We start from the raw sequence: 27,976 nt of genomic DNA, 5'->3' as shown, positions 1-27,976 counted from the left end.
ACGTAACGGAAGGATATTGGAAAGGTAGAAATACTTCGAGGGAAAACGCCCGCTTTCCGGCAGCTTTTCTCTACCTAAACATAAGAGTGGGTTATGTAAACCGAGCCTATATGTAACGGAAGGATATCGGAAAGGTAGAAATAACTGCGAGGGAAAACGTCCGCTTTCCGACAGCTTTTCTCTACCTTAGCATAATAGGGGGGAGGTCTCCCCGCTTCTATGTAAACCGAGCCTAAAGGTAACGGAAGGATATTGGAAAGGTAGAAATACTGCGAGGGAAAACGCCCGCTTTCCGGTAGCTTTTCTCTACCTAAACATAAAAGGGGGTTACGCAAACCGAGCGTATATGTAACGGAAGAATATCGGAAAGGTAGAAATAACTGCGAGCGAAAACGCCCGCTTTCCGACAGCATTTCCCTACCTAAACATAAAAGGGGGGAGGTCTCCCCCTTCTATGTAAACCGAACTTATATGTAACGTAAGGATATCGGAAAGGTAGAAATAACTGCGAGGAAAAACGCCCGCTTTCAGACAGCTTTTCTCTACCTAAACATAAAATGGGTGAGGTCTCCCCCCTTCCACGTGTATGTAAACCGAGTCTATATGTAACGGAAGAATATCGGAAAGGTAGAAATAACTGCAAGGGAAAACGCTCGCTTTCCGGCAGCTTTTCTCTACCTAAACCTAAGAGGGGGGAGGTCTCCCCCCTTCTATGTAAACCAGGCTAAAGGTAACGGAATGATTTCGGAAAGGTAGAAATACCTGCGAGGGGAAACGCCCGCTTTCCGACAGATTTTCTCTACCTAAACATAAAAGGAAGGGAGGTCTCCCCCCTTCTATGCAAACCGAACCTATATGTAACGGAAGGATATCGGAAAGGTAGAAATAACTGCGAGGGAAAACGCTCGCTTTCCGACAGCTTTAATCTACCTAAACATAAAAGGGGGGAGGTCTCCCCCCTTCTATGTAAACCGAGCCTATATGAAACGGAAGGATATCGGAAAGGTAGAAATAACTGCGAGGAAAAAAGCCCGCTTTCAGGAAGCTTTTCTCTACCTAAACATAAAAGGGGGGAGGTCTCCCCCCTTCTATGTAAACCGAGCCTATATGTAACGGAAGGATATCGGAAAGGTAGAAATATCTGCGAGGGAAAACGCCCGCTTTCAGGCAGCTTTTCTCTACCTAGTAAACATAAAAGGGGGGAGGTCTCCCCCCTTCTATGTAAACCGAGCCTATATGTAACGGAAGGATATCGGAAAGGTAGAAATAACTGCGAGGAAAAACGCCCGCTTTCAGGCAGCTTTTCTCTACCTAAACATAAAAGGGGGGAGGTCTCCCCCCTTCTATGTAAACCGAGCCTATATGTAACGGAAGGATATCGGAAAGGTAGAAATAACTGCGAGGAAAAACGCCCGCTTTCCGACAGCTTTAATCTACCTAAACATAAAAGGGGGAGGTCTCCCCCCTTCTATGTAAACCGATCCTATATGTAACGGAAGGATATCGGAAAGGTAGAAATAACTGCGAGGTAAAAGGCCCGCTTTTCGGCAGCTTTTCTCTACCTAAACATAAGAGTGGGTTACGCAAACCGATCCTATATGTAACGGAAGAATATCAGAAAGGTAGAAATAACTGCGAGGGAAAACGCCCGCTTTCCGACAGCATTTCCCTACCTGAACATAAAAGGGGGGAGGTCTCCCCCTTCTATGTAAACCGAACTGATATGTAACGTAAGGATATCGGAAAGGTAGGAATAACTGCGAGGAAAAACGCCCGCTTTCAGGCAGCTTCTCTCTACCTAAACATAAAAGGGGGGAGGTCTCCCCCCTTCTATGTAAACCGAACCTATATGTAACGGAAGGATATCGGAAAGGTAAAAATAACTGCGAGGGAAAACGTCCGCTTTCCGACAGCTTTTCTCTACCTAGACATAAAAGGGGGAAAATACCTTAGAATATAACTGCTGTTTTTTGTAAGCTGTAGCATAAACACGGATAAAAGAAGATCAACTCCGACTAAGACAGGTATGGACTGTATGTCTAATTTTGCCACAAAGTAGACGTAGAATGTGCGTGCACATATGCATGGTGCGTTGTTTAAAATAACTGTAACAGAAATGACTTAAGCGGGATCGGTGTTTACTGCAAATGGGTGTATCTTAAAGATCGAAGACCGTTTCGGGTATATCAGCTATTCTCAAAGATTTTGAAAATTGAGGCACTATTAGTCCCCAGGAGAGAATATATCTGCTTGGAGAATATATTGGTTACTGATGTACCATAATGTTTCATCTATACGATGTATATAAGGATGCTTAAAGTCCATGGAAATATATAGTATGCATTTATTTCATGTTAACGACCGCGGAAAGGTTGCGGAAAGCTCAAATCTTACTTTCAGCGGCATTAACGGCCCCGTAAACTCTGCTGAAATATTTTCCGAACTTTAATTTTTGTTTACGTCATTCGGAAAGTTTGCTTAAATATTCGATTTCGTGCTGTGGCTGTTAATTGATTTAAGCTTGCAAAATACATTTTTCCTGGTGCGATGCAACTAAATTTGCTTTGGAACCCATTCTGTGACCACGTTCTCTCGTCACCGCTGTTTCCATTTTGTCCCAGATCGTTGGGAAGCGAAGCATGTGTACTGAACGGCGATGTTGTTGTGGACGCATTCTTCCCTCGGCTGAACGGAAGAGTCGTTTTTCACCAGGCACAGTCGTCAGATCCTGACCGCGGCGGTAAAAACCGTCGCTCGGTTGTCGAGGATGATCCGGCCGAGAATGTTAAACCTGCCATGAGATGCCGCGTGAGGAGACACTGAAGACGTCACCGAGCCAGTCGCGCGACCTTCGCGCCTTTGTACGGTCTCTCTTAAACGACTCCCTTTGTGTGCTCTTCTTTAGTCATTATAATCCCATCTAAACAGTGTAAAAGGTCGGTTGTAGGGCACGGGCCACAGTTCGTGTGGGATCGTGGAGCAAGCATTCCGGATAGCCAGGGGAGAGCCTGAAGGAGATGCTAATGAGTAATGCGACGGTTGCAATTACGCCGGTGCCCGTAGGGGGTGTAGTCTCGGCCGGGCCCCGAAGCCACAAATTTGTCCAGGTGGAGTGCCAGGTACTGAGAGGAGGGACCTCCCCCCCCGTAAGCTCGAACGATTAGCCTACGGCGTCTATATAGTGTTACAGGGCCCCGCGTTGATTCTAAGTCCGAGTTAAAATGATTCGGGGTCCCGGCCGGGCCCCAAAATAGCCCGACAGCCTCAGGGTGTCCCAAGGGGCCAAGTAGGGGTCACGCCCAACAGTGAAAAAAAAAACAGTCCGGCAACTACCCGGGGGGGGGGGGGGGGCTCCTTTTTTCCCAGATAAGATAAACAGGAAAATTGTGAACGAACACTTGGTAAACTCGAATTGACGGACACTACATGTTGTCCTGATTGGGATGATTACACAGTTCTGATTTGGTTCCATCTTTCATCATCTACGACACTTTCAATAGCCAGGAGGAGAAACCTGCGGTGATGCAAATGAGAAAGGTAAACAAGAACATTGTGAACGGACACTCGGAAAACTCGAATTGACGGTAATGTAGACAAGAAAATGGTAAACGAACACTTGGAAAACACGAGTTGACTGATCGTGGAGCCAGGAGGAGAAACCTACGGCGATGTGAATGAGTGAATTCGACAAGAAAATTGTGAACGAACACTCGGAATATTAGAACTGATGGAAAACGGGAAGATCCCTGCATGCCGCCCGGATCGGATGACTACACAGTTCTGATGTGGTACCATATTTCAACATCTTTGACACTTTGAATAGCCAGAAGGAGAAACCCATGGCGATGCGAATGACTAAGGTAGACAAGAAAATTGTGAACGAAAACTCGGAAAACTCAAATTGACGGGATAGGGGAAGATCACTGCATGCTGTCCTGGTTGGGTTATCATATAGTTCTTATGTGGTGCCAAATTCCAACATCTATGACACTTCTAATATACCACAACTCTCTACGATAGCCTCCTACCTCGGATCTTCATTTAAACTTCATCAGTCATCTTAATCTAATTTCAACTTGTGTCACTCCTTACAACAAGTCTTTTATCATTTTGTCTTTCGTATCGCTTGAGCTGTAATGTACAATGGCAACTGGATTGCCTGATGGCCTGAACATGGCGAGTCAATCATTTGTCTTTTGCCTGTTCAAGTTAATGGAATATGCAAATTTATGCAAATATAGGCAAATCTAGGTATTCATATTTACTTGAGTTCCGATCATCTGAAGGTCTTACGTTATTCAGTGCACAAATGCACGGACACATTAATGGCCACACAGACAAACGTCATTTTGGTATAATGTTCACACAAGCGTGATATACAATACTAAGAAAATATCCCCTTATGCACAGAGCTGTACGAGACCTTCCTCAATGTACGACCTGCGTGCTCTCTCTGTGCGACTTTACACAATAACAAACACTGTTGCGTGTTGCCTATCTTTAGACCCGAGGGCCAAGAATGCCCCGCTGACCACGAAAGTATGTTTCTCCGTACACAGAGGATCAAGAAACCGCGAATTTCTAGACGGGGGAGTTTCTGGAGTATCAGCACGAGCGCCTTCTCCGTTGACCCTTGTCTGTCTACCGTAACAGCTTGTTCTTCTCATGTGCCTACATTAGAAGAGACGAAAGCGCAAGCCGATATGCTATGCACACTTCACGTAGCACTGGTGCAGGTCAGAGGAGTATGTGTTAATCTTTTCTCTGGCCTAACACCCTTGCCCTGTTGCCATCCTATCAACTCATGTGCCTACATCAGAAGAGACGAGAACGCCGGCCGATATGCCATGTACACCGACACGTAGCAAAAATGTGCCTACATCAGAAGAGACGAGAGCGCCAGCCCGGATATGCTATGTACACCGACACATAGCAAAAACACTGGTGCAGGTCAGAGGAGGATGCAAAGATTAGCTTGTGTTCGTCTTTTCTCTGGCCTGACATTCAGATCCTTGCCCTGTAAATGTTGCTATTCTATCAACTCATGTTCTTACATCAGAAGAGACGAGGATGTTGCAATAGAATGCTGACGGTACACCGCACGTAGCTCAAGCAATGGTACACGTCAGAGGAGGATCTTTTTCTCTTGCCTGACATACTTGCCCTGGAGCCATCCTATAAACTATACCTGGGCTCCTTCGAAAGGGCTCCCTCGAAAGAAATGATAGTACTTAGCATTTGGGAAGATAGGGGCAGTTGAACACCAGTGGACTAGTCCGGCCTGCTGTAGCGATTGAACAAAGTTCATGTATGGTGTGGCCCAAGGGCAACTGAATCGGAGATTGGCGCCGCCCTATGGGCCATCTGGTGCGGGAAGAACTAAACCTTCATTAATATGCTGGCATAAGACCTAGATGACCGGTTCCTGGAACAGCGTTGCTCACTCGGTGGTTTATGCGATGCTTATAGGATCGGAACCTGCCAGGTCCTATGTCAGCACATACACCTCGGGTCGAGACATTAACCTTTTTATCATTCGTTTAAAGAAATCTATCCGTACATTAAACCACCTTATCTGTACCGTTGTTACGTTACAAGACACATGTGTTCCAACCAAACCGAGTTCTACTAATAAGCCTTACTCAAACTCAGTGTACGTAACCTCTGTTCAGTGTCACGGCCTTGTGCCTACTAATGTAGTTAGGTCGTACATCTTTTGAACAAACAGCATCGTAACCATTCTAGCGTTTACACGCTCAAGACATCCAACTAAAACCTCTTACTTTAAGCAGTGCATGTCCCGTTAACTTTGGTGTGTAATCTTCCAAAGATAGACCCAAATGATTTTGCCATACGAGAAGACATTTCTAAACATATGACGTAACATCTACTAAAATGATTGTATCCAAGCTTCGTCCAAACAGATCTACAAACCAACTTCCCCCTTTATAATGTTTTACTGGACTGTGCTGCACCAGAGATCTCTCAAGCACACTGTTTTTTTCAAAGTGGCAGCTCTATGTAACCCGGCGGATTAATTTTGATGGAGGTTAATTTTGACAAGTTCTCACAATGACGTCTTGTTGTAAATGTATATCATATTGCCACCCACAGACACCACAGCTTTGACCTTCATACTTTAACATGGTCTAATCACTTCTACAAGTGTCCCAGGGCGGCCTTTCAGATCCCATTATATTACAGAATTGATCGAGACAAAACAGAGTGAAAGGGACATATGTGGGATGTGATGTTCTTTCTAACCTTAACCCAAAACGGTAATATTCATGACTGCTAAACATCAGAAACTACATATGTGACTCGTGGATTTTCAAAAGGCCTCAATGACTAAAACAGCTGTAGGACGGTATCAGGTTTGAGTGTCAATTGTGTCCTTCAAATGATCCATGACATCCTTAAAGATTAAACAATACAGTGCTCAAGAAATATGTTACTGATACAAGTACCTCCGGCTTTTCTAATCTTGACTGAGACGAGGAAACTCAGGTAGGAAATGAGCAAGTTTGGAGATAAGAATTTGCTTTCCGGATCTGAACGCACCATTGCACCTCCCCTTTCTAATGATTGGGTCCCATTTCCAAAGCGGGTAGCTTGCGGGAACGAACAATACGATATAATAGACAACAAACACAAAACGTATTACTCCTTACCATAAATCATGTATATTCTTGATATGCAGTTTTGTATCCGTTGTTTCGGGCCCCGGCTTGGAAATGTAACCCTAGCATAACCCTCGAGGTTGAGACTTTTAATTACCTGAGTTGCGGGCATTCCCGGTGTTATCGGACATGAGAGCCATATATTAGGTTTGTAAATCAGGGTTGGCGGGAGACAGCTGACATTCCAGGGCCCCGACAACATGTCCTCACCCCGGCAGTTCAGACGGTCAAGGTTCCGACAGGACGGCGAAAGAAAAACACGAATTCCTTCTTTCAGTACAAGTGTAACGGACACAAGTTTGGTTGCTTGGGACAGAGAGAAACTAACTGTACGGCAATGATGTGATCCGTATGTACGTGTTTTTGATCATGGTCGAGGTTTGACACTGTCCAGAACCCAGGTAGTTAAGCTGTGTAGCTAAGAGCTTCTGCGAAAACAACTTTGTTTTCAGTGAGTAACATGGCGACTTTGCCGCCTTTGTTTCTCGACGACAAGTCTTCGTGGTGGAAAAACGGTGCAACATCTATATAGAATATCAGGTGATCTCTATCCGGTAATCACTTTAATCACAAAGGCGTTAACAAGGCCTAAGAGGCATCAACGAGAAGTATGAAGATGCTCCCAAGAGGTCCTACTTAAAGTGCTTAAGGTTTGCGGTGAGATCCTTATCGGCTAGCCTGACCCACCTGACCCTCTGGGCCCTAGTCGGGAATGATAAGTCTGTTGTCTGGTGGCTATCAGTTGCCAATCTTCCGTGCCTGGGAGAGCTAGGGCTTTGTGTCTTTAGCCACATCCAAACATTCAGTACTTTCCCATGACTTAATTCCTAACCATTCCCTTGCCGAGGGTTGGGAGTAGGCTGGAATCCAGTCTGTTCTAGCTCTAGTTCGCTCCTCTGATCGCATTCAAGCAGAATCAATGTGACTTTTTCCCGATTTTTCAAACTTTACAGGTAGAAAACTTTTTTTTTTAAACTAGTAGTCAATCTCGCTGACCAACTCCAAACCACAGATGACCTTGCTCACGACTAACTACCAACCTTGGTCTGGAGAAGGTCGGGAGGCAATAATCGGCTATATGTGGCAGGGGCTTAAACCATGGTCTGGGGAAGGTCGAAGACCATGGTGAGTTATGTGTAGCAGGAGCTTTATCGAGGGTTCTCTGAGATAACTTAACTGCGCTCTTCATAACTGAAATGCCTGATGAAAGCTGCGTATCGTCTTTGAGGAGTTGATGAGAGAAGGTACGGCGCGCGATGAGCTGTCAAACATCTTGACCGTGTCAGTATCACGTCAACGATACACACGGCCCTTAACTATCCTGTTGTGGTCATGTCTGTGTAAACATATCAGTCAGGGAGACGATGGACAGTGTTTTGTTCGTGATCGTGATTGTGTAAACACGTAAGGGGGTTAACGAAGGAATAAGAAAGTGTTCTCAATATATCTTGTGCTAATGCTGACCTTGTATTGTTTTATGAGTGTCTTGTCGTAGTAAAAAACAATGGTTTCTAAATTTCAGTTTGGGCAGTCACCGAGTCGTTCTTCGCACACCTTCCGATGTATGGCGGTGGTTCCCACATCCGTTCGTATAGCCCTTGGGATACACAGGCTACTGGTAGTGGAGTGCCGTCATTGGTGACATGATTCATGCCTGTTAATGGTCAATTGTGCTGTGAAATTTCTCTGCCATACCTTCTAATTTTCCTATTTGGATATGAGTAGCTGTACGTGTCTTTCTAAGCGAATGGGGGTTAGGACACTGCAGTCTTAGGGCACACTAGATCCCGGACTGTCAGGTTGTGTTACGCCACTTACGGTATCAAAAGAGCAGAAACCAGTGCGATAATTCCAATCGGGCGGTACGACGTGTTAGGAATGTTGGAGACGCAGTCGTTGACTGATGGATGTTTTCGGACACACCAAGTGCATGAGATGCGCGGACCAGGTGCATCGCCCCGGGTGGATTCCTGCACATTTGGCCCGACACGTCCGGGGACATCAAAACAACGGGTACACTTGACACCCGGCGGGAGTGCCGATCTGTCAGTGACAGGGACACCCCTGGGGAAGCATCATTCTTTTCAGGACTCAATCGCCTCACCGGGTGGCATCATAGTTACGAACGTCCTCTCGGATGGGCATGGAGCCAGAGGTCCCGTGTTTGAGCACGTTAAAGAACCCACCACACTTATCGATAGGTCCGATCCTACGCAGCTTGTACCTACTGTACAAAACTGGTGTGTTACGTTTGAGGGCGGTTTACCGGTTATGTGAAACAAAACAAAAAACACCAAAAAAAAACCAACAAAAGAACAATGCGGATGAGGTACAAAAACACATGAGTTATGCTGCAGTATCAGGGAAAGCCGCAAGGGAGCCCATAATATTATCATTCATTCGATGGGTAAAGACCTATATGAAATATGTACCAAATTCAGTTTCAATCCATTCATAACTTCTTCAGTCAGCAATACATATCAGTATCTTTTGGCAGGTGCATTGGGTTATATATACATTCATGTTAGGCATGGTTACGTTGACGTTGTCAGAAGCCTAGCCAAGCGATACTATATCAAGAATATCTGATTGTGTGGACAGAGATGGAATTTACGAAAATAACGTGACTAATAGAGACATAACAAACGTGTAAAACTTGTGTTGCAAGCACGTATCTAAGTGTAACACCAAAACGGAACGTCGTGAACGTGAGAGAACGTGTCCCTACGGAAAAACAGATGTATCAATGTCTATCTGACAAGTTGTTTATGGTATATAACACTTAAACATCCATAACAGTTTTATATTTGGGAGTTGTGGCCACAATGAACCCTTGTTGCGACATTCTAGCCAGCAGAATAAGGTCATTACGAAGGAGATGAATTCCTCTGGGTGATACAAAGCGGTCGTATGAAATCGTGGACTTCGGTCTAGGTTAAACAGCCAATTGCCAAGGGAATCGTGGAACTCGCTATGGGTTAAGCAGCCAATTTGTCTTCATATTCACACAATGAATGTCACCAACGTGAACTCTCACATCTTAATTAGGCTCGCAAATAAAACACAGAAGACACATGAGAGACAGTTTTGGGTCAAGTCTGTTTAGGCTAGAACGATTTCCTTATTTAGCAAACCAGAAAAGGTTGCGATAAAAGAGACTACGTCAGCGGACACACGAAGGAATACTTCCATATTTGGCAATGGTTGCTGCGGGATGGCTTTGATGTTTATGTGACATTGACCTTTTGAACTGGACCAAAGGACAGACGCAACGTCGTCTTCGGATGAGGCGTATTTGCCAAAGAGAGTACGTTTACTGCGTATTGTTAACGTTTCGTACGTATTCTACGTATGTAACACGTTTCTCTCAAACGAATGTGGTTTCATGATAATCTGCAAAATGGTTAAAAAGTATTGGAAAGGCTAAAGAAAAATGACCGACCCAGCAGGTCATGACAATTTGACCTTTCCCATGCTCCTCTCTATCTCTCAGTGTCATCAACGGGGTCGGACCCGGACAGAAAAGGCCAACGGTATGCCTCGTAACAAGGACCGCCCATTTTGCTGTCAGGGCAAACATGTTAAAGGGCATTGGAAACAGTGTGGTTTACCAAATAGGGATTTTACGTGAGCGCTCTGACAATGTAGAAAACAAACGTCATCTTTAGAGTCATTGATGAATGCTCAGCTCTGGCCCAATTATATTGTTCAAGAACATTGTCGATGGTATATACTAGAAAAAGGTTTTTGGTCCAACAGGTATGAGACCAAACTTCCTTTGAAACAGTATCCCTGCTGAATGACGTCACATGATATGGCTAACTTGGACTGTGGCCAGGATGAAGCTAGGCACGAGCAAACGTGTTACAGTAATACTAGTACCACATGATTTATTGATCTGTGACGTCGCGTTGGCGTAACGGTTAGGGCATTGGGTCCAGAACCCAGAGGTACTGAGTTGAACCCCATGGTATGCCAACGTTGTTGTGTCCCTGGGATACGCTCTTTACACGACTTTTCTCACTCCACCTAGGTGTGAAAATGAGTACCTGACTTCGGTTGGGGAGGTAAAAGGTGGTGGAAGTTCCGGTTTCTGCTAGGGAGGACAGAAGAATGTGTATTTGAAAAATATGGCCAACTTTTTTTTTTACCTTTACCATGTTTTGACCTCTAATTGATCCCTGGATGCTTTCTCACTGGCTCGACTGACTCATTCCATTCAATATGTTAGGGGGGGGGGGATCCTGGTGTCATTTCAATCTTCTGGCTGTAGCTTTTTAAAACGCCAAAGTTGGCTTCCTGTTTTTTCTGCCAATACGAACCTGACGACTGCAGTTTTGCAGTGGCCACGGGGGTAAAAGACTTGAGCTGATGAGGTTTGAAATGTAGGTGAATGTGTTTTGAAGTGAATTTTTTTGCATGGCTTAACCGTGTGTTGCATTGGAAAGTGCATCTAGTGGTCCCTCCCCTGTAGTGAATGATGTACTTGTACATATGTTCGTAAAGGAACCGCGCATGGTAGCAATATGGACGGGGTGTCGCCTTTCCGAGGCCGGTGGGCGGTGAGAGGTAACGAGGGTTATGGCGTGTGAAAAATGCGCCCTTAAGGTTCTCTCGTAAGGTAAATCAGTCATCCTCAATTGAGGTGAAGCATGATGCTTTTTCAAGTAGCTAGCGGTAGTGCAATACGGCTTCGCCACGGCTCGCGTTTTTAACCAAGCACACCGGGTCACCCCTACTCTTCTTCATGAGTGTGTTGGGTTTTATTACGTGTAGAGGTTTGGCGCCTGAGGCTAATGCCTGAAGCTCACTCATTGACACGGGGCCGCCGACTTTACGTCACCATCCGAAATGACGAATGCGATCCCTTCCAGCATGTCCGACCTGGGGCCGACCCGAGGATCGAACTCCAGCCCACGGGTCCACTGGCTTAAAATTCATTTTTAAGAATTGGTGTTCTGGTACACCTAACCTAAGAATTTAGCTGCACAGAACAAATTAGGGGCACAACATAGATAAAGCAGAATGTTAGCAAAACGTCATTACAAACCTTATTGCCTCTCCTAAGAACTTGAATATCTGACTTCAGAATTTAAATAAGTGATACATCATTTTTTTCTGACACTTAATGTCAAGAACATGCCGTATACCAGTGCATGGTGGTACCTTTATGTATACTATGTAGCCGTATACAACTAGCTAGGTGCCCCGGTACAGTAATAAATTATAAATCAAGTGCATAGTGGCAATACTGCGTGCACAAATGTGCATTATGGACCAGGTATTTCAAGCCCTGCCTTATCTTGAAGGTTTCAGTAGAGCAGCAGATTCCTACGGGACGCAGGAAATGTTAACTGTACTCTTCTTTAAGCATCTGGAGTCTGTGTGTTGATGTTGTTCCTCAAGAACTGGAGTACAACAGTACATTTGCGTACGCAACCCTACACAATCAAGGTGCACCGGTGCGCCCACGGCACTGGCAGTCCAAAATTAGGTACAATAGTAGCTCCGATTTTGGGTGCACAGCTCCAATTTTGCGGGCACAAATGTGCATATTTCGAGCCCTGTTTCGTCTTGGAGGTTTCAGGAGAGCAGCAGATTCCTACGGGACGAAGGAAATGTTAACTGTACTCTTCTTTAAGCATCTGGAGTCTGTGTGTTGATGTTGTTCCTAAGCGTGACGCGCGTTTCTAAACCTCCGAGACGTTTCATATAAACAGTCGCGTGGCGGGAAGCAAATATTTGCGCATTAGAGCACAGACGAAAATGGCGTTCTACATCTCTGTAAACATCTCTCTGTCTTTCGGGATTAGTTGGGGTGGTGACGTCTGTCCACTCAGTCCTATTGCTGCCTTGCATCAAGTAATGTAAATGCACTTAAGTTCGCGGTGGTTTGATGTTAGCGGTTTTCGAGGTGAGTTCTTCACCGCGACTGTTCTTCTCGTCTTAAGCACCCTTGCCGAGTCACACAAATCGCAGCCCCAAGCATAGCGCCAGTCGTACTCAATGCACATTTCGAAAGACACTAATTAACCCCTAAGCCACATTACAAAATAGCAAGAGAGACAATTATATCTGAACCGTACCTTCAACAGTCTTGTATTGCATGAAAACTTCTTCCCATGTCCTCATAGCTATATACGATAAACGACACGCCACAAATCTACAGCAAAGACCCCCCCCCCCATGGAAAGATTTTTGTTTATAACGTATATACGTGCTCACAACTTTTCACTTTCGATTAACATCACTTTAGATCAATGGACTTGTATTGCAGTCTTGTATTGCATGAAAACTTCTTCCTAAGTCCTCATAGCTATACACGATAAACGACACGCCACAAATCTACAGCAAAGAACCCCCCCCCAAAGAAATAAAAGAAAGGTTTTTGTTTTTAACGCATATACATGCTCAAAACTTTTCTCTTTCGATTAATATCACTATAGATCAATGGACCGACTTAAAACTAATAAATCGGACACCATTCTTAGACATTCCTAGAACCCTGAATTCTTGATCACACTTTGTCTCTCTACCGGCAGAATCAGCGATTTTGCCAAATTGAAATCTCTACCCTGACATTATGTTTGGACATTCAACTGTTTAAGACTGGATTTTGCTGACCCACTACAAAGCCTTTCCTCCACCCAACTGCGCATGCTCAGCTCCAAATTTAGGTCGCAGCTGCCGACGCCCCGTCAGCATTCCAGATCCGAAACTGAAACATGAAAACGAATTCCATATGGAGCACGCTTCCCTACCTCACCCCCCGGGAGTATGTACACAGTTCCGCACAGTTGAAAGAGAAATACGGTCCTACTGGAACCCCCGCCGCACGGACGACCTAATCATTACCTCGTTTGGGAAGATTTATGGGCGAACTGTCCGGTCCGACTGCTACACACCCTCTTGCTGTCAGGTCGGGCTCATTAGGCCTTTAAGTATAAGTATCCACGCGCCATTGCCGTGTATCTAAATGTAGATGGCACACTGCGTAACTGGCAGAAACAATATGGTCGAAGTCGAAGTGTGATGGCTGCGGTACACAATATAAGTAGTACATGTACATTTTTTTTCCGATTTTACTGTGACGTTGCAAAATCACGCAGAGCTGATTTCTAAACAGACCACTTTTTTTCTTATCTCTAAGGACTTCTATATCTTTACTGCGCGGAAAGAAGTTTATCTCCAAGTAAATGCTAGGGGAGGGGTGCATATGGATGGATCGCCTGTACGTAACGATCTTCTTAGTCTTCGGGAACATCATCGGATTCGGATGTCAACTCGGGAAGCTTAGCCTGGATCACCTTACTCCACTCGTCCCTGTCCTCCCTTAGCGTTCGTAACTCAGTTTTATTCCCGAGTCCCAAGGCTCTTCATAGGGTGCCAATGAGATGCGTCTGTCTGAGCCCTGTTTTCCTTGTGCTAGTTCCCTCACCAGGGTTTCACACGCTGTGCCCAGCAAGCTCCATTCTCCTTTCAACGATCCTCCCTCCTCACATCTGCTTGGAGATTGGTGATATAAGTGCCCCACTCCTGACCATGATCAAGTAGACGGCTCAGAATCACGGCAAGTTTGTTTACTAAGAAAATCAAAATAGGACGCAAAGGAGAGACGTGATTCAAAAGTGGTGCTGTGGGTTTACAGGGTTTCACTGACGGAGCTAAAATTGGTTTGACTACCAGGCTATATGTTCACTGCTCTCATCATGATCAAGTAGACGGCTAAGAGTCACGGCAAGTTTGTTTACTAAGAAAATCAAAATAGGACGCAAAGGAGAGAAGCTAGTTGAAAGTGGATGGCGTGGGTTTACAGGGTTTCAAACGGAGCTAAAAGCGGGGTACATAAAGCCGAGCGCGCCGCCAGTAAAACCCCATAAACACCGCGGGACTAAAATAAGAGTAACGATATCTGCTGGGAAATGCTCGGCATCGAGAACACACGCAGGCCGCGCGGTTCCGACTCCTGCTGTCAAGGGACCATTACTAGTATTAACGGCGGTGCTGGGACTTAAAGATACTGAATTTACTACTCGATGTGCGTTAAGCCCCTGTCGTTGTACGACCATGGTCTCCCGGCCTTCTCCAGACCATGGTTGGGAGTTAAGCCCCTGTCTCAGATAGCCGACCATGGCCTCCCGACCTTCTCCAGACCATGGTTGGGATTTAAGCCCCTGTCACACATAGCCGACCATGGCCTCCCGAACTTCTCCAGACCATGGTTGGGAGTTACTCGTGAGAAAGGTCGTCTGTGGCTGGCTATCTTTAAAGTCGTCTGCGCCAGCCAACGATAGTAGAATTTTGGAAGTTGTGGAAATGTTCTGTTCTGAATGTTCAACTTTACCGGGCGGTAACTATCGCCTCTCGTGGCTACTGGCTGATAAGTCAACACGGTATTGAGAGAGCATGGTTTGATGGATCCTGTCTAACGTTTCCTTTTGGCCACAAAATGAAAATTAACGAGATCCCTACCGGAGGACTGGTTCGACGTGACAGACCCAGTACGGATTAGTTCAGTATTTGTCCGGCGTCATCTTGGCGTGGTTGTGTGTACGGTATGGGAGATATGGATAGTCTGTCTAACATCCTATTCCCCATAATATGATTGAAGGAAAATGACACTACCAGACGCTCTACGCGTGTGCGGTGTGCTAGAGCGGGAGAGTGTAGCAGACGTGTGGCAGTGCTGAGCCGAGAAGAAGAAGAGTCACAGTGTATACATGTACGAGTCCCACAATGACGTCACTCTGTCTGCGCACACACAGCATTCTCATAAACAATAATCTATATACAGCATCTTGAAAAGACCCCATTCAGTCTAAAAGTAATCTATACAGGATGATAAAATATTTATGTTTTCGGTGTAACTGTGGGAAGAGGGAGGGGGTGCCATGCCTCAGACACCTGTTAATGTTGGTGTCCACACGAATCTACAGTGGGTGTCACTCGAAGACCAAGTAAAGATGTCTAGACCACGCATGATGCACAAAATAACTAAAAAGATAGTAGACGTACCAATTACTTATGTATTACCATCTCAAAGAAGAACAAGAAATAGTCATGCCTTTAAGTACCAGATTTATCAACCCCTTCGTTTTTCTCCAGAACTATCGTAGAGTGCAATTCGTTGCCACCAAGTACAGTTGGAGCATTCTTCGTAGACGGCTTTAAACAACGCAATGCAAAGATGTGCAAAGGTCAGATGTGACAGGTCCTTTAATGTTAAACAGCGCTAGCTGCGTCGCGTGCCCGCGTATGCTTAGGTCACATTTCCAATCCGGGGCCCGGCCGGGGTGTCGGCGAAAACGAAAAATAAAAAATGCATATCAAGAAAATACACAATTTGTAGCTAGGAGTGATTTTTAATGTTTTTTGTCTTTTGTGGTCTTTTATATCATATTTTTCGTTCCCGCAAGCTGCCCGGCCGGGCCCCGGGTTGGAAATGTGACCTAAGCAGTAGCCTGTGCGTTACAACGAAGGGCAGTTGCACCGGCTATAGAAACACAGATATAGACATTGGTGTGTTACGTCGAAGGGCGGCAATACCGGCTACACAGTTACAGGTACAGATACAGAAACTGATGTGTTACGCGGAAGGGCGGTTATACAAAATATACCGGCTATACAGACACAGGAAGCCCCTGAATGGTTCAACAGTTAAAGGGTCAATTCGTCTCAAGTTCAGTCCGGACACGGATGCGCCTCATTTCTCCATCTGGTTCAGTTCAGGACCTTTGATTGAGGGACTGTCTAAATATTTAGGTCCGGTCGGGTGGACAGTGGTCAAGGAAGGTCAGAGTGAGCTATGTGCTAAAGTTAAACCGCGGATAGGGATGACAGTGAGAGTGAAAAAACCCCCACTATTTCCAGAAAGAAGAATATTTGGAAAGGCAAGTAGTTGTAAACAAAAGCATAGATGGAGGTTAAAGTCTTTTGTACGGAAGACAACGGGGATCCAGGGAAACCTTTCGTATATAACTTTCTATACTAGCACTACTGAAGCGCTCAAGAAATCCGTACCAAGAAAAGCGCTCGCAAAGACCCATTGACTTTGATGCAACCACTTCAATAGGCCACCATACCAGAATGCAAATATTCGTAGTAAGTTTACTTAGCCTTTTTTCTTCCTTTTTGGATATCCTTAATAAAATTGAAAGTGCACGTTATTCGACAGGTCTTTGGGGGGATTTTCACAAGCAAGGCTCGCCGTGTTCATGATATGTAAAGATCTTAATCGAATAGTTTTCATTTGCCCTGTTTAGTTTACCCTGTGTTATCCATGTTATTCGTCGATGTGTTCTGAAACAACAGTCCTGTCCGGACCACAGTTTAGCCGAACTCTCGCCGAGGACGGAAAGGGCGCCATAAATATTTGGGTAGCGCGTGTCAGAACAAATAAACGGAAATCACCCTTCAACTAAACGAGCTGAAAATACCAGCACGACCAAACATCGCCACATTTCACTTCTAGAATAAGCATAATCCGTTCTGCACCACCGACCCATCACATGTGGCCTGGTTTTATAAAACAAATATCAAAACCGGAGGTTCCGTTGCAGTACCTACAGGCTCCGATCGGGACCTCTCCCCTGACATACAAGTTACGCAATGCCCACTTTTCACTAGAGGTGACCAGTTAGCCTCTACCAGGCTCCACGGGCCGCTGGGAAATCGTAGAAATTGGCCAAATAGACGGATAACATGCCAGAGGAGTTAGTCCGCTAAAGGAGTTACAGTTTGTGATCTCGTGGATGGCATATGGACCCTCTCTCCGTAGCTGACTCCATTAGCATTCACTCTCGGCCGGCCAATTTCTACTATTTTTCCAGCCATCTGCGGGGCCTGGTAGAGGCTAATGGCCATCGCGCTGCGAGCGCTGATCGACCAAAGATTTGAAAGATATCGTTCAAAGAATTTCATAGACAAGCAACGAATCTTTTAACGTTTTGTATGATTTGTTGTCTTTTAAATCATACTTTTACATCTTGCACCATATTCCAATTTCAATATACAAAATCAAGGGTCACACAAATCCAATTTTGGTCGCTCAGAGATCATCATTGCCGGAAGGGGGCCTTAAAGAATATGATGGGTACAGCATTTTCAGAATTGATGACTTCTCGAAGCGCGCGTGTCGTCTTCTGTCGAGGCAAATCTATTGGATCTGGACCACAGTGTATCCGGATGAACCCAGCGGTGAACGGCTTGTTCTCGGGGAGCGGGGCTAACTCGAGCCGTCTGGAAAGGGTTTTCAAACCTGACCTCGTAGATAAAATATCGAGGCGTCGTCGTTTTTCCTTGCCTACACTGTGCTCTTGATGACCGGAACGCGAGTGTCTTGTTCTTGCGGAGTGAGGCTAACAGGAGCCGCATGGACACGGTTTTCCCACCTGACCCCGTAGATAAAATATTAAACCGTCGTCTTTTTTCCTTGCCTACACTCTGCTCTTAGTGACCGGAACGCGAATGTCTTGTTCTTGGGGAGAGAGGCTAACCGAGCCGTCTGAAAACGGTTTTCCCACCTGACCCCGTAAATGAAATTTCAACCCGTCGTCGCTGCGACCGTTTTTTACTTGCCTAGACTGTGCTCTTGATGACGCCAGAGTCTTGTTCTTTGGGAGTAAGGCTAACAGGAGCCGTCTGGAAACGGCTTCCCCACCTGACTCCATAGATAAAATATCAAACCATCATCGTTTCGACCATTTTCCCTTGCCTAGACTGTGCTCTTTTATGATCGGAGCGACAGTCTTGCTCTTGAGGAGTGCGGCTAACAGGAGGCGTCTGGAAACGGTTCTCCCATCTGACCCTGTAGATAAAATTTCAAACCGTCGTCTCTTCGACCGTTTTTCCCTGCCTATACTGTGCTCTTCGTGACCGGAACGTACTTACAAAAGTCTCCCGCCGTTGGGATCACGCGACCCGGGCCACACGCGCGGGCAGCCCGGGCAGCAGGCCTTAGCCACCACTCCCCACCATCCCCCGTACTTCAAACAAGCAAACAGGGCGACTCATAACACCGCAGGTAAGGCAAACGTACCACGAGATCCACTCCCAGCAGCCCACACGTGTGACCGTACCCTTTTATCTTCACGGTATCGCTGAGGATCTTGTCTTCATTGCCACAGGAGCTCGCGAGAAGTGCCTTCTAGCACGTAACATCACTTGACCCGACCTTACTTAGCTGCGTTTTGAGTTCCAAGGTCACTCCACGATAGGTCTAGAAGCTCCCAAGCATGATAAACAGTTCACAGTCCCACGGTGATCTAAGTGAGGTATGTTCGTGTCTTGTACCAGATGTCAGACTATCTTTGTACGAGTCAAGTTCAATGCTGGAAGTACTTAGTTTAAAACGGAAGAGCGAAATCCAGGCCACTTTGTCTGTGCCGGTGGGAGGTTGATGGGCTAAGACTGGGGGGACGAAACAAGAAGCGTGCACAGCACACAGACTAGTCAATGCCTTCCCATTAAAAATGATGCAACATTTCCGCGCGTTTGATTTATTTTCTAAATTCTTTAAGGTATGATTCTTAAAGACACAAATGCACGACAGGTTCTCTGCACATTTTTACCCAATTATGCCAATACAATGTAGATAATAGTTGCATATTCATCGTAAAGTTCAAAGACATAGTGCCCCTTTTATATAGCTGCGTTTGTCACAAGTACATACTACGATTGTACTTAGGAAATATTAACCAGCCGTACCCTATAAACCTGATCCGGTTTGCCTGACATATAGTTTTAGAAGCCTCCCATGTATGATAAACAGTTCGCAGTATCCTTACTCGAGGTCCCACGGTGAGCTAAGTGAGGTATGCAGTTCGTGTCTTCTACCAGATGTCAAGACTATCTTTGTACGAGTCAAGTTCAATGCTGGAAACATTTAGTTTAAAACGGAAACGAAATCCAGGCCACTTTGTCTGTGCCGGTGGGGGATTGATGGGGGAAGACTGAGGGGTCAAAACTAGAAACCTACGCAGACTAGTCAATGTCTTCACATGCAAAATAGTATAACATTTCTGTGCGCGTTTTATCTATTTTTCCGAAAGTTTCTTAAAGACATAAATGCATGACTGGTTGTCTGTACATTTAAGCCCGATTATGCCTAAACAATCTAGATGACAGTTGAATATTCATCGTAAGGACATGGTGTCCCTTTCATAAAGTGTTTGTCAAAAGTAAATACATACCTTAATTGTACTTTAGAGATATCAGATGAAGCCAGCCATACCTTATAAACCTGATTTGGGTTGCTTGACATATTGTTTTAGAAGCTCCCATGCACGATAAAAAGTTCGCAGTCCTCCTACTCGCGGCCCCACGGTGAGTTAAGTGATGTATGTCTGTGTCTTGTACCAGATGTCAGACTATCTATGTACGAGTCAAGTTCATTGCTGGAAGTACTTAGTTTAAAACGGAAGAGCAAAATCCAGGCCACTTTGTCCGTGCCGGTGGGGGGGGGGGCTGATGGGCTAAAACTGAGGGGACTGAGAGGACGAAAAAAGAAACCTAGACTGACTGGCTTTATATCCATCCCTCAACAGAGACGGGGGGCGCCATAGACTTTCTCTAACATACGATTCACTGCTCACGTGTTCTATATGTAAAGCGTGATGTCACAGAAGAGATGTATTGCTCACTTCCTTGACAAAGACGAGTTGATCAGTCGAAAATTTAGAAAAGTCCAATTATTGTGTTGGAAATTACAGGTCAACTTTGGTTCGCAATAAACTTATCGATTTGATTGATGCATTCATGACGTAGACATTACGTCCACGTTCATATATATCGAGGATTTGATGAATAACCAAACCTTTACAATAATCCATAATGTCCTAAATCAGGCACCTTATTTCACTGATTCAAACAAATACGCACATATATTGTCGCAAGCACTGTAATTGTGTCATCACACATACCTCTTACTTCACATAGAATTCGAAGACAGTGAGATACCCCTATCCCTTGTCAACCTCAGTGTAAAAGAAACACAAACATGGCACCATTCTTAGTAGGTACACCCTGTGAATGTTGCCCAAAAGAGTACGCGCATTATGTGTTTGCGTAACTTTACTTACATTCTGGTTGTAATCCTGTCCCCTTGTCGGCACCCCCACCCAGCTCAGGAGCGCCACCATCAGCAGCTGGTATCTGTCAGAACAACACAGAACAGTCAGTGGTCTAAATCCCCGGGTCAGGTCTGTATATGTTAGAGCCTGGTCCAACTATTCAGGTTCTGTGGAACATCAGCTAAGTGCTTTGACCTAGCTACGTTTAGCTGTATGGTAATGTCGCTGTATGTAACTTACCTTGTAAACTTTTCTCGGTCTGGAACTGTGTAAGAGACGGGCTAGGAGGGGTTGATTCCGAGTGTGTACGTGTGTACGTGTACGTGTACGTGTACGTGTACGTGTACGTGTACGTGTACGTGTACGTGTACGTGTACGTGTACGTGTACGTGTGTGTGTGTGTTTGTGTGTGTGTTTATTACATAAGAATTTAACTTATACCCCCATTCCACTTGGACGGCGCTCTCACCGCGCTCTCACGGCGACCTAAAATGGTCCAGAGCGCCGTGAGAGCGCCGAACTCTTGGAAAACGTGCTCAAGTGGAATCTCTACGGCGACCCTTGCGCGCTCTCAGCGCGACCAAAATGTCAAATGTCAGCAACTTTTAAAAGATTTCACAGATCACTCAACGAATTCCAGAGATAAAAAACGAATTTTTGTTACGTTTTGTGTGCTTTGTTGTCTTCTCAGTCATGCCTTTACCTCTTGCATCATATTTGAATGATAAAATCAAGGGGAAAACAGATTCAATCTTAGTCGCTGCACGGTCGCTCAGTGTGTGTCTTAAGTCATCGCTCAGCGTGTGTAGTAATATATGTATGATCAACTTGTTTTTTCTGTGTTGTCTGTCATGTAAACTGTTTGCAATAAATACATTTTATCATTCTACGTTATAATAGAAACGTAAATCACAGAATTTTGAAACACATTTTGAACCACTGACAATAAAACTTGGAGGGAACTTAATTTGAATGGAAGCAAGTACTTGTAGGTATTCGTCAATTTGCATTACCCACGTGCACGAGCAAAACTATGATTCGACCACAAAATTCCCAAAAATTCAAGATACACCACGTCAAGAATGAAATTTGTTTGAACTACAGTTAAGACAATTCAATCCTCATAGAGCGCTCGCTGCGATCCTTGAGCGCTCGCTGCGGCCCTTTGATCCCACCTTGGGCGCTCTCACGGCGCTCACCGCGCTCTCACGGCGCTCTCACGGCGCTCACCGCGCTCGCTCCGCGCTCTCTCGGCGCTCTCTCGGTGCTCGTTTTTTGATCGCCATCCTCGGCGCTCTCACGGCGAAGGTTTTGAGCATGTTCAAAACCATCGCCGAGGTGACGGCGCGCATGGCGCTCTCGTCGCGCTGTCGGCGCTCTTACGGCGCTGTCGGCGATCTCAATGGCGCTCTCGCCGAGCTGTCGGCGCTCTCACGGCGATCTGGCCAAAATGAGGTCGCCGTGAGAGCGCGGTGAGAGCGCCGTCCAAGTGGAATGGGGGTATAAGCAAAACAACACCAATACTGATGAAAGTAGATTAAAAAGCTTGCTCTTCATTATTATACTCTTTAGACTCTCATCTCAAACACTTTTGTTTACATATATTTGTTTCTTTGTTTCTTTGTTTACTTCTGTGATCCCCTACTGATGCATTGTCATGTATCAAAACGTCAAGACAGTAAGTGGTGGATTGTTCATGATCTGTCTCGAGCTGTCAATCAAAATAATCACCAGTTTTGGCGCGAGTTGTGAGGTATGTGGCGCGGGCAGTGCTCCAGGTGGGCTGTTTGGTTTAGATTGTCTTCATCCCGGGATGACATGGTTTCGAGCCAGGAGTAAATGCCATCGGTGTGCGGCAGGACTTTGACTGTAGGTACCAGTAATTGAATACAGAAAACGGGATGCATAGAATAAGCCAAAACCCTGGAGTTATTGGCTTCGCACCCGTAAGGACAGACATCAACGTTAACATTAGAGAAGTCCGATCGCTAAGCTTTGTGCATCTATTGGCGCAAGTGTACTCTACCCGCGCTTTTAGTGATGTGCGGTCGCACTTTGATTGTAGGTACCAGTAATTGAATGCAAAATATGGGATGAGTGAAAGAAGCCAAAAACCTGTACTTATTGACTTCGAACCCGCAGGAACAGACATCAATAGTAGAGGACCCAGATCATACTGTCCGCGTAAGCCACTGTCACACATAGCCGACCATGGCCTCCCGACTACTGCCATCCTTCCCATGGCCTAGGTCAGGGTCGGAAGTCGGTAACAAGGTCGTGGGTAGGTCGATTGTTTTTGTTAGTTTTCGTATCTACTTTTGTGTATCTATAGTAGATCTTACAAAAGTTCTTGTACCTTTCTTGCGTCACGTAAGATCTTATCAAATATACTTCAGGTACACGCACACCTGGCGAGGGTACACGTAGGGTCACCTGCATGACTGCTGCCCTACTTTCAGTCGATGTAAATTCTCTCAATCGTCAGAAAATCTAATCCAGTACATTCAAGGTAAAGACACGTTTGATTGCACGTTTAAAATGTGAAACAAAAGTTACCTACAACAACAACCAGTGCGTTGTCTACGTACATGACGACGATGATAGATTGACTGACAAGAGAAAAAAAAACGTTGCCACATATACACATACAGCAACACGCCTCAAATCGTCCTCAAACAAAGGGCTTAGGACAAGTTATGTTAGTATCAGGTTACTCATCCTCCCCTGGTCAGGGGCGGACACCAAGTAAACGTTGTGCTCTGTCTATACGGACAAAAACAACCAAACACAGAAACTAGGACACAGTGTAGACAGTTAGATCTGTACTGGCCATTGTGAACTGTTGGAAAGGTATGTCAGTTAGAGCGAAACAAAAGACTTTTTGATGCACCGCCGGCGCAGGTGTGTGCCGCAACAAAACGAAGGTAAATGGGTCGATTCCGATGCAACAATATCCTCGTCTTTGTTCCAAGCGAATGCTTTTCCCTACGGTACCACTGTTGAATATCAAGCACCATTGCCCCCCACCCCAAGACAAACACAGACAAATACACACATGGCTATTTTCAGAGTAACAGCATCAACCGACAATGAACAAGTTAGAACAACAGTACACATCTGTGACAACGCGTTCTGTGATGTGTTACACAACGGTACATGGTCATGACGTCAAAGAACAATTAAGGTCAATCCCGACGGTTCACTCCAGTGATGTAGTGTCTGATAAACACTTGACTAGGTTGACGCTATGCAGGGGAAAGGGCCGATCGACCACAAAGGACACATCGTGTCTGCCTGTTGTAGGCAAAAAGTAGTGGACAAGATCAAGTCAACCGTACACACTCACGCCACATCTTCAGAAAAGACGCTAGCTGTAGCCGTATATTTCCCGTTTAGAACTTTATTAGACTAGTTTCGCCTTGTATGTGGGTTTTTCAAGGATCAGAGTATCTGGCTGTAGTTAGAACAGAACGTGTATGGACTCAATTAAATGTGAGTCTTGCCAATGGCTGGTCCTGTTCTGTATTAACAATTGTTGGCGACGACGGATGCAATCAAGCATCGTATAATGAAAGGTGCGCCGAGGCCGGATGGCACAACTTCGGATCCGTCTGATAAAACGGAGTCAAAGGAAGTTAGGAACAATTCCACGGAAAAACACTTCGAGCCGGCTCCGTTTCAAGTCATTTTCAACCTTCAGAACCGGTTCAAGGTCAAGACAACTGTAACAAGACGTCGTCTGTAACATTTTCCCGGTTCGCGTTCTCATATTAACGTTATCGCCGTTTGTTATCGACTGTCAGGGAAACGGAATACGCAGACACCTGACTTGCGCGACCCTTACGCTATCTGATTGGAAGGGGGATGTTTAACTAAACACTGTTCCAGATCGGAAACTATACAGAACTCTGCTATGGTTGTCCTGAGGATTTCTTGGACGTATCCCAAAACGCCGAAGGGTGCGATTGGCTGTGCACATGTCAAGCTAAGTTGGGCTTTCAAACTACATGGTAGCTACAAACTAGATATCAAAAACACACATAGAGACCCAGCCCTCTACTATAAATATTATGGAAGTAGGCTATTTGGTTAATCGTTTAAGAATGTAGTCAAAAATTAAATACGCGAGTACAGAATTTCTAAGCTCTATTTTGTGAAATAACGATGAACTACAACATATTGCCTTTTACGTTTATCATGATAACATTTTATGTTAATTTTGGGGAGGGGTGAATTCAAAATGGGAGCTCCGAAAAAAAGAAATTAGCTCGCTACCAAAATGTTGTTTTTGATTTCTGTCATGTTTCATGCATAGTTAATGGTAACGTTCAGAGCGTACTGGTTTGTAAGTAATTAGTTGACCTAACAATGTCACATTGTTAAACATATTTAATTCAAAATTATACCCCTTGCAACCTTACACTACAGACTCACCAGTTTAAAAGTGATACAATCTAGTCTTGTACCCACTCCGCCCCTATGTTTTCTCACGGATATTTCACCCGGGCGGGTTGGACAGGGACGGTCGGCGGGGCACGGCATGTCAGCCCGCATGCCTCACGCTAAAGACACCGTGCAAACCGGCTGGTATCATTTCACGTCTGTTTACCGAGTGGAGTAGGGAAGAATCAAACTATTTGATCATTCTTGAGGTGGAAGTAACGGAAAATCGACTTCCACGTACTGTTTCACCTGTTTGGCTGCGCTTCTCTGGACTATTTGAATCATTTGGCACGGGATTCATGTCACCATATGCATTTTTAATGATCTTTGCAAGCAATGGGTTGTTGTTTTTAACGTCCCAACCACGAGCTAGCTGTCAGTACGTTAAACTACCACACATCACTTACCTAAAGTTGACACAATGAGCTTATGTGATTACTTTGCTTAATGACCGTTAACTACCAAATCACTGAGGTGCCAAACTGGCCATTTACACTTGTAATAGCAGTAAGCCACGTTTTCTAAGTGAGTATACACGTAAATAGAAGGAGGTTCTAGTTTTGAGTAAAACCTCCTTGGTAGAAAAAATAGAGCTTACCTCATTGTCGCTGTTCCTGATAGGGTCTTGGCTGTAGATATCCTGGCGGTTGACTGAATGTGGCGGCGGTTTGTGGCTTGGCGATATATCCGAACGTTCCCGTGTCACGTCGCTATCTGGTCCGGTACCATCCCAGGCACATACGCGGTACGATACAACCCACCGTTACCGTCCGTAACGCCCGGCTCTCCCGACGCATTCCTCGGGAAAATCTCACTCCGTATTCCCACGGTTGGTTTGCTCCAGTCGTCGCCGGGGTTTTAATCCTTCAGCGCCGCCTGAAAATCAAACGAACGACTTCAGATTAATCTCCTGCTATAGCCGCTGCCACGGGGGACGGGCTGCCCGCTCTACTCAAACCGGACGACCGTACAAGCACGCCCTGTCACTGCCCCCGGGGCACAGCCTTCGCAGATGTTCAAAGATAAACCAACACTTCTCCCACAGGCGACCTTGATTCGTTTACATGTCGGGCCTAGCTAGAAACGCGTACATCCACCCGCAGGGTCTGAAGGGTGCGCCCGGAGCTGAGGCACAGGCACACTGCTGAGAGGGACGCGCGACGCGGCAACACCTGACGACACGGCGTGACATTAACGTGACGTCAGACGAGGATAAACGTTCCTATGGGTACCAGGAGGGAGAAACACTTTCCACACACCCGGTCCAACCTTTAGAACCCTTACAGTGGGATAAACCAGTGATCGAATCACTCACTGATTGTTACTTGTCGTCTAACGCAATGAAGAATGGCGGGAATCATTAGTGAGAGAAAGTGTCGTCTGCTTTCGGACAGCCCGTCCCGCCCAACAAGCGATGAAAGCCACAGTTCACCTGTCGCTTATATGGTATGACCTATCTCTCTCCATATGCACCACACGGCTCTATGACGTCCGATAGCCTTTATAACGGCTGCGAATAAATCTCCCGCCCGTCGGGAAAAGCGACAGGGGCCTGAGGCACGGCAAGTGCGCGGATCGTCGTCCGTTCGTGACAAGGCCATGTGTGCCCACATTATCTGCCACTTGTAACGAGAGAGGATGACAGGTTTGTCACGTACCGTAGATCAGCGGCAAACGACGGTCTTCAGTGTCCGACATGATTTACCGTAGTGTTCCATTTAGAGGAAAGGGCAGGCAAACTAGTGAACACGGAACGCTTGCTAGAACTGGCTACACTGGAACGTACTCAGATATACACCCTAAAGGCCGCATAACGTTATGACGTTCAGCTAAGCGTAGTCTATACATACTATACCTACATTTGCGAGTTTTGTATGGCCCATTGCCTGCTACACGCGTTCCTGCGTCCAGCACGTGCCTATCCCTCTACACTACGCCATATCGGCCCTGTCCCACTTAAGAAAAAAAAACTCACCTTCCGTCAAACCTTAAGACGAGTTTCCCCACAAAACTTCCTCATCGCTCGCTGCAGGCATCCAAGGCTACTGACTGACACCACGCAAGCCAACAAATATCCAGCAACGCGTGGCGCCGTTCGTCCAGTAAGCTCGTAGTGAAAGCCGCTCGGCTATATTAAGACATGACACAAACGTCCGAGCACCCGACTGAACCAGTTTTCACGAGTATCCTGAGAGAGCGGAGAAGGTACGCGAATCGCTGCCTGACTACCGCTGCATAGTCAGGGCCAAATTAGTGCTCCGCCCTCCCTGTCTTGGAATGGGGACAGACCATTTGTGCTCTAACATATGCCACCGTGGGTTGACTGTGAGGGGGGGGGGGGTGCTGGCATAGGGTGTCAAAAAACATTGTTACGCTGTTGTACAGTAATAATGAGGAATGCGGCTACGACAACAATCAACTCGCCGACTGTGAAGAGACGTTGATAATATCTGGTTACAGAAAAAATACTGCGACTCCGTTTATATTGTGCGTCGCTTGTTTGACCGTGTGCACAGTAAACAGAGCCACCAATGCCGCCCGGGACCCTTTGGTCACGTCAACACCAACCTCGCCAAATACCTGTTCTAACGAACACATCGTCTTGGACGCGTCCCAATGTTTTAATTGGACGTAAAACGCGATCTGTATGGTGTAAATCGAACACACGCATACCGGGCGTGTGACCTACATGTTGGTGTAGGAACATATGAAAGACCCAAACGACAATTCTAGACAGCTTCCTCAACTCAATTCTTACCGGTCCGAGGCATGATTCCAACCGGT

General features: G+C 45.7%; 1 protein-coding gene across 1 annotated transcript in view; it reads right to left on the bottom strand.

Moving 5' to 3' along the window:
- The window catches only part of LOC136428890 (uncharacterized), a 52,211-nt gene extending 24,724 nt beyond the window's left edge, over positions 1-27,487 (bottom strand). Inside the window, exons 1-3 of the mRNA XM_066418713.1 lie at positions 27,168-27,487; positions 25,791-26,068; positions 20,759-20,831 (exon numbers count right to left, since the gene is read on the bottom strand). Of these exons, the coding sequence (XP_066274810.1) occupies positions 20,759-20,831; positions 25,791-25,795 (78 nt within the window). The 5' untranslated portion in view covers positions 25,796-26,068; positions 27,168-27,487. The remainder of the gene's footprint in view (positions 1-20,758; positions 20,832-25,790; positions 26,069-27,167) is intronic.
- Positions 27,488-27,976: the final 489 nt, after the last annotated feature.

The sequence above is a fragment of the Branchiostoma lanceolatum genome, chromosome 2, assembly GCF_035083965.1.
Source record: "Branchiostoma lanceolatum isolate klBraLanc5 chromosome 2, klBraLanc5.hap2, whole genome shotgun sequence".
NCBI classification, from domain to species: Eukaryota; Metazoa; Chordata; class Leptocardii; order Amphioxiformes; family Branchiostomatidae; genus Branchiostoma; species Branchiostoma lanceolatum.
Note: the sequence above shows the minus strand (reverse complement) of the source record. Positions and strands in the feature narration are given on the sequence as shown.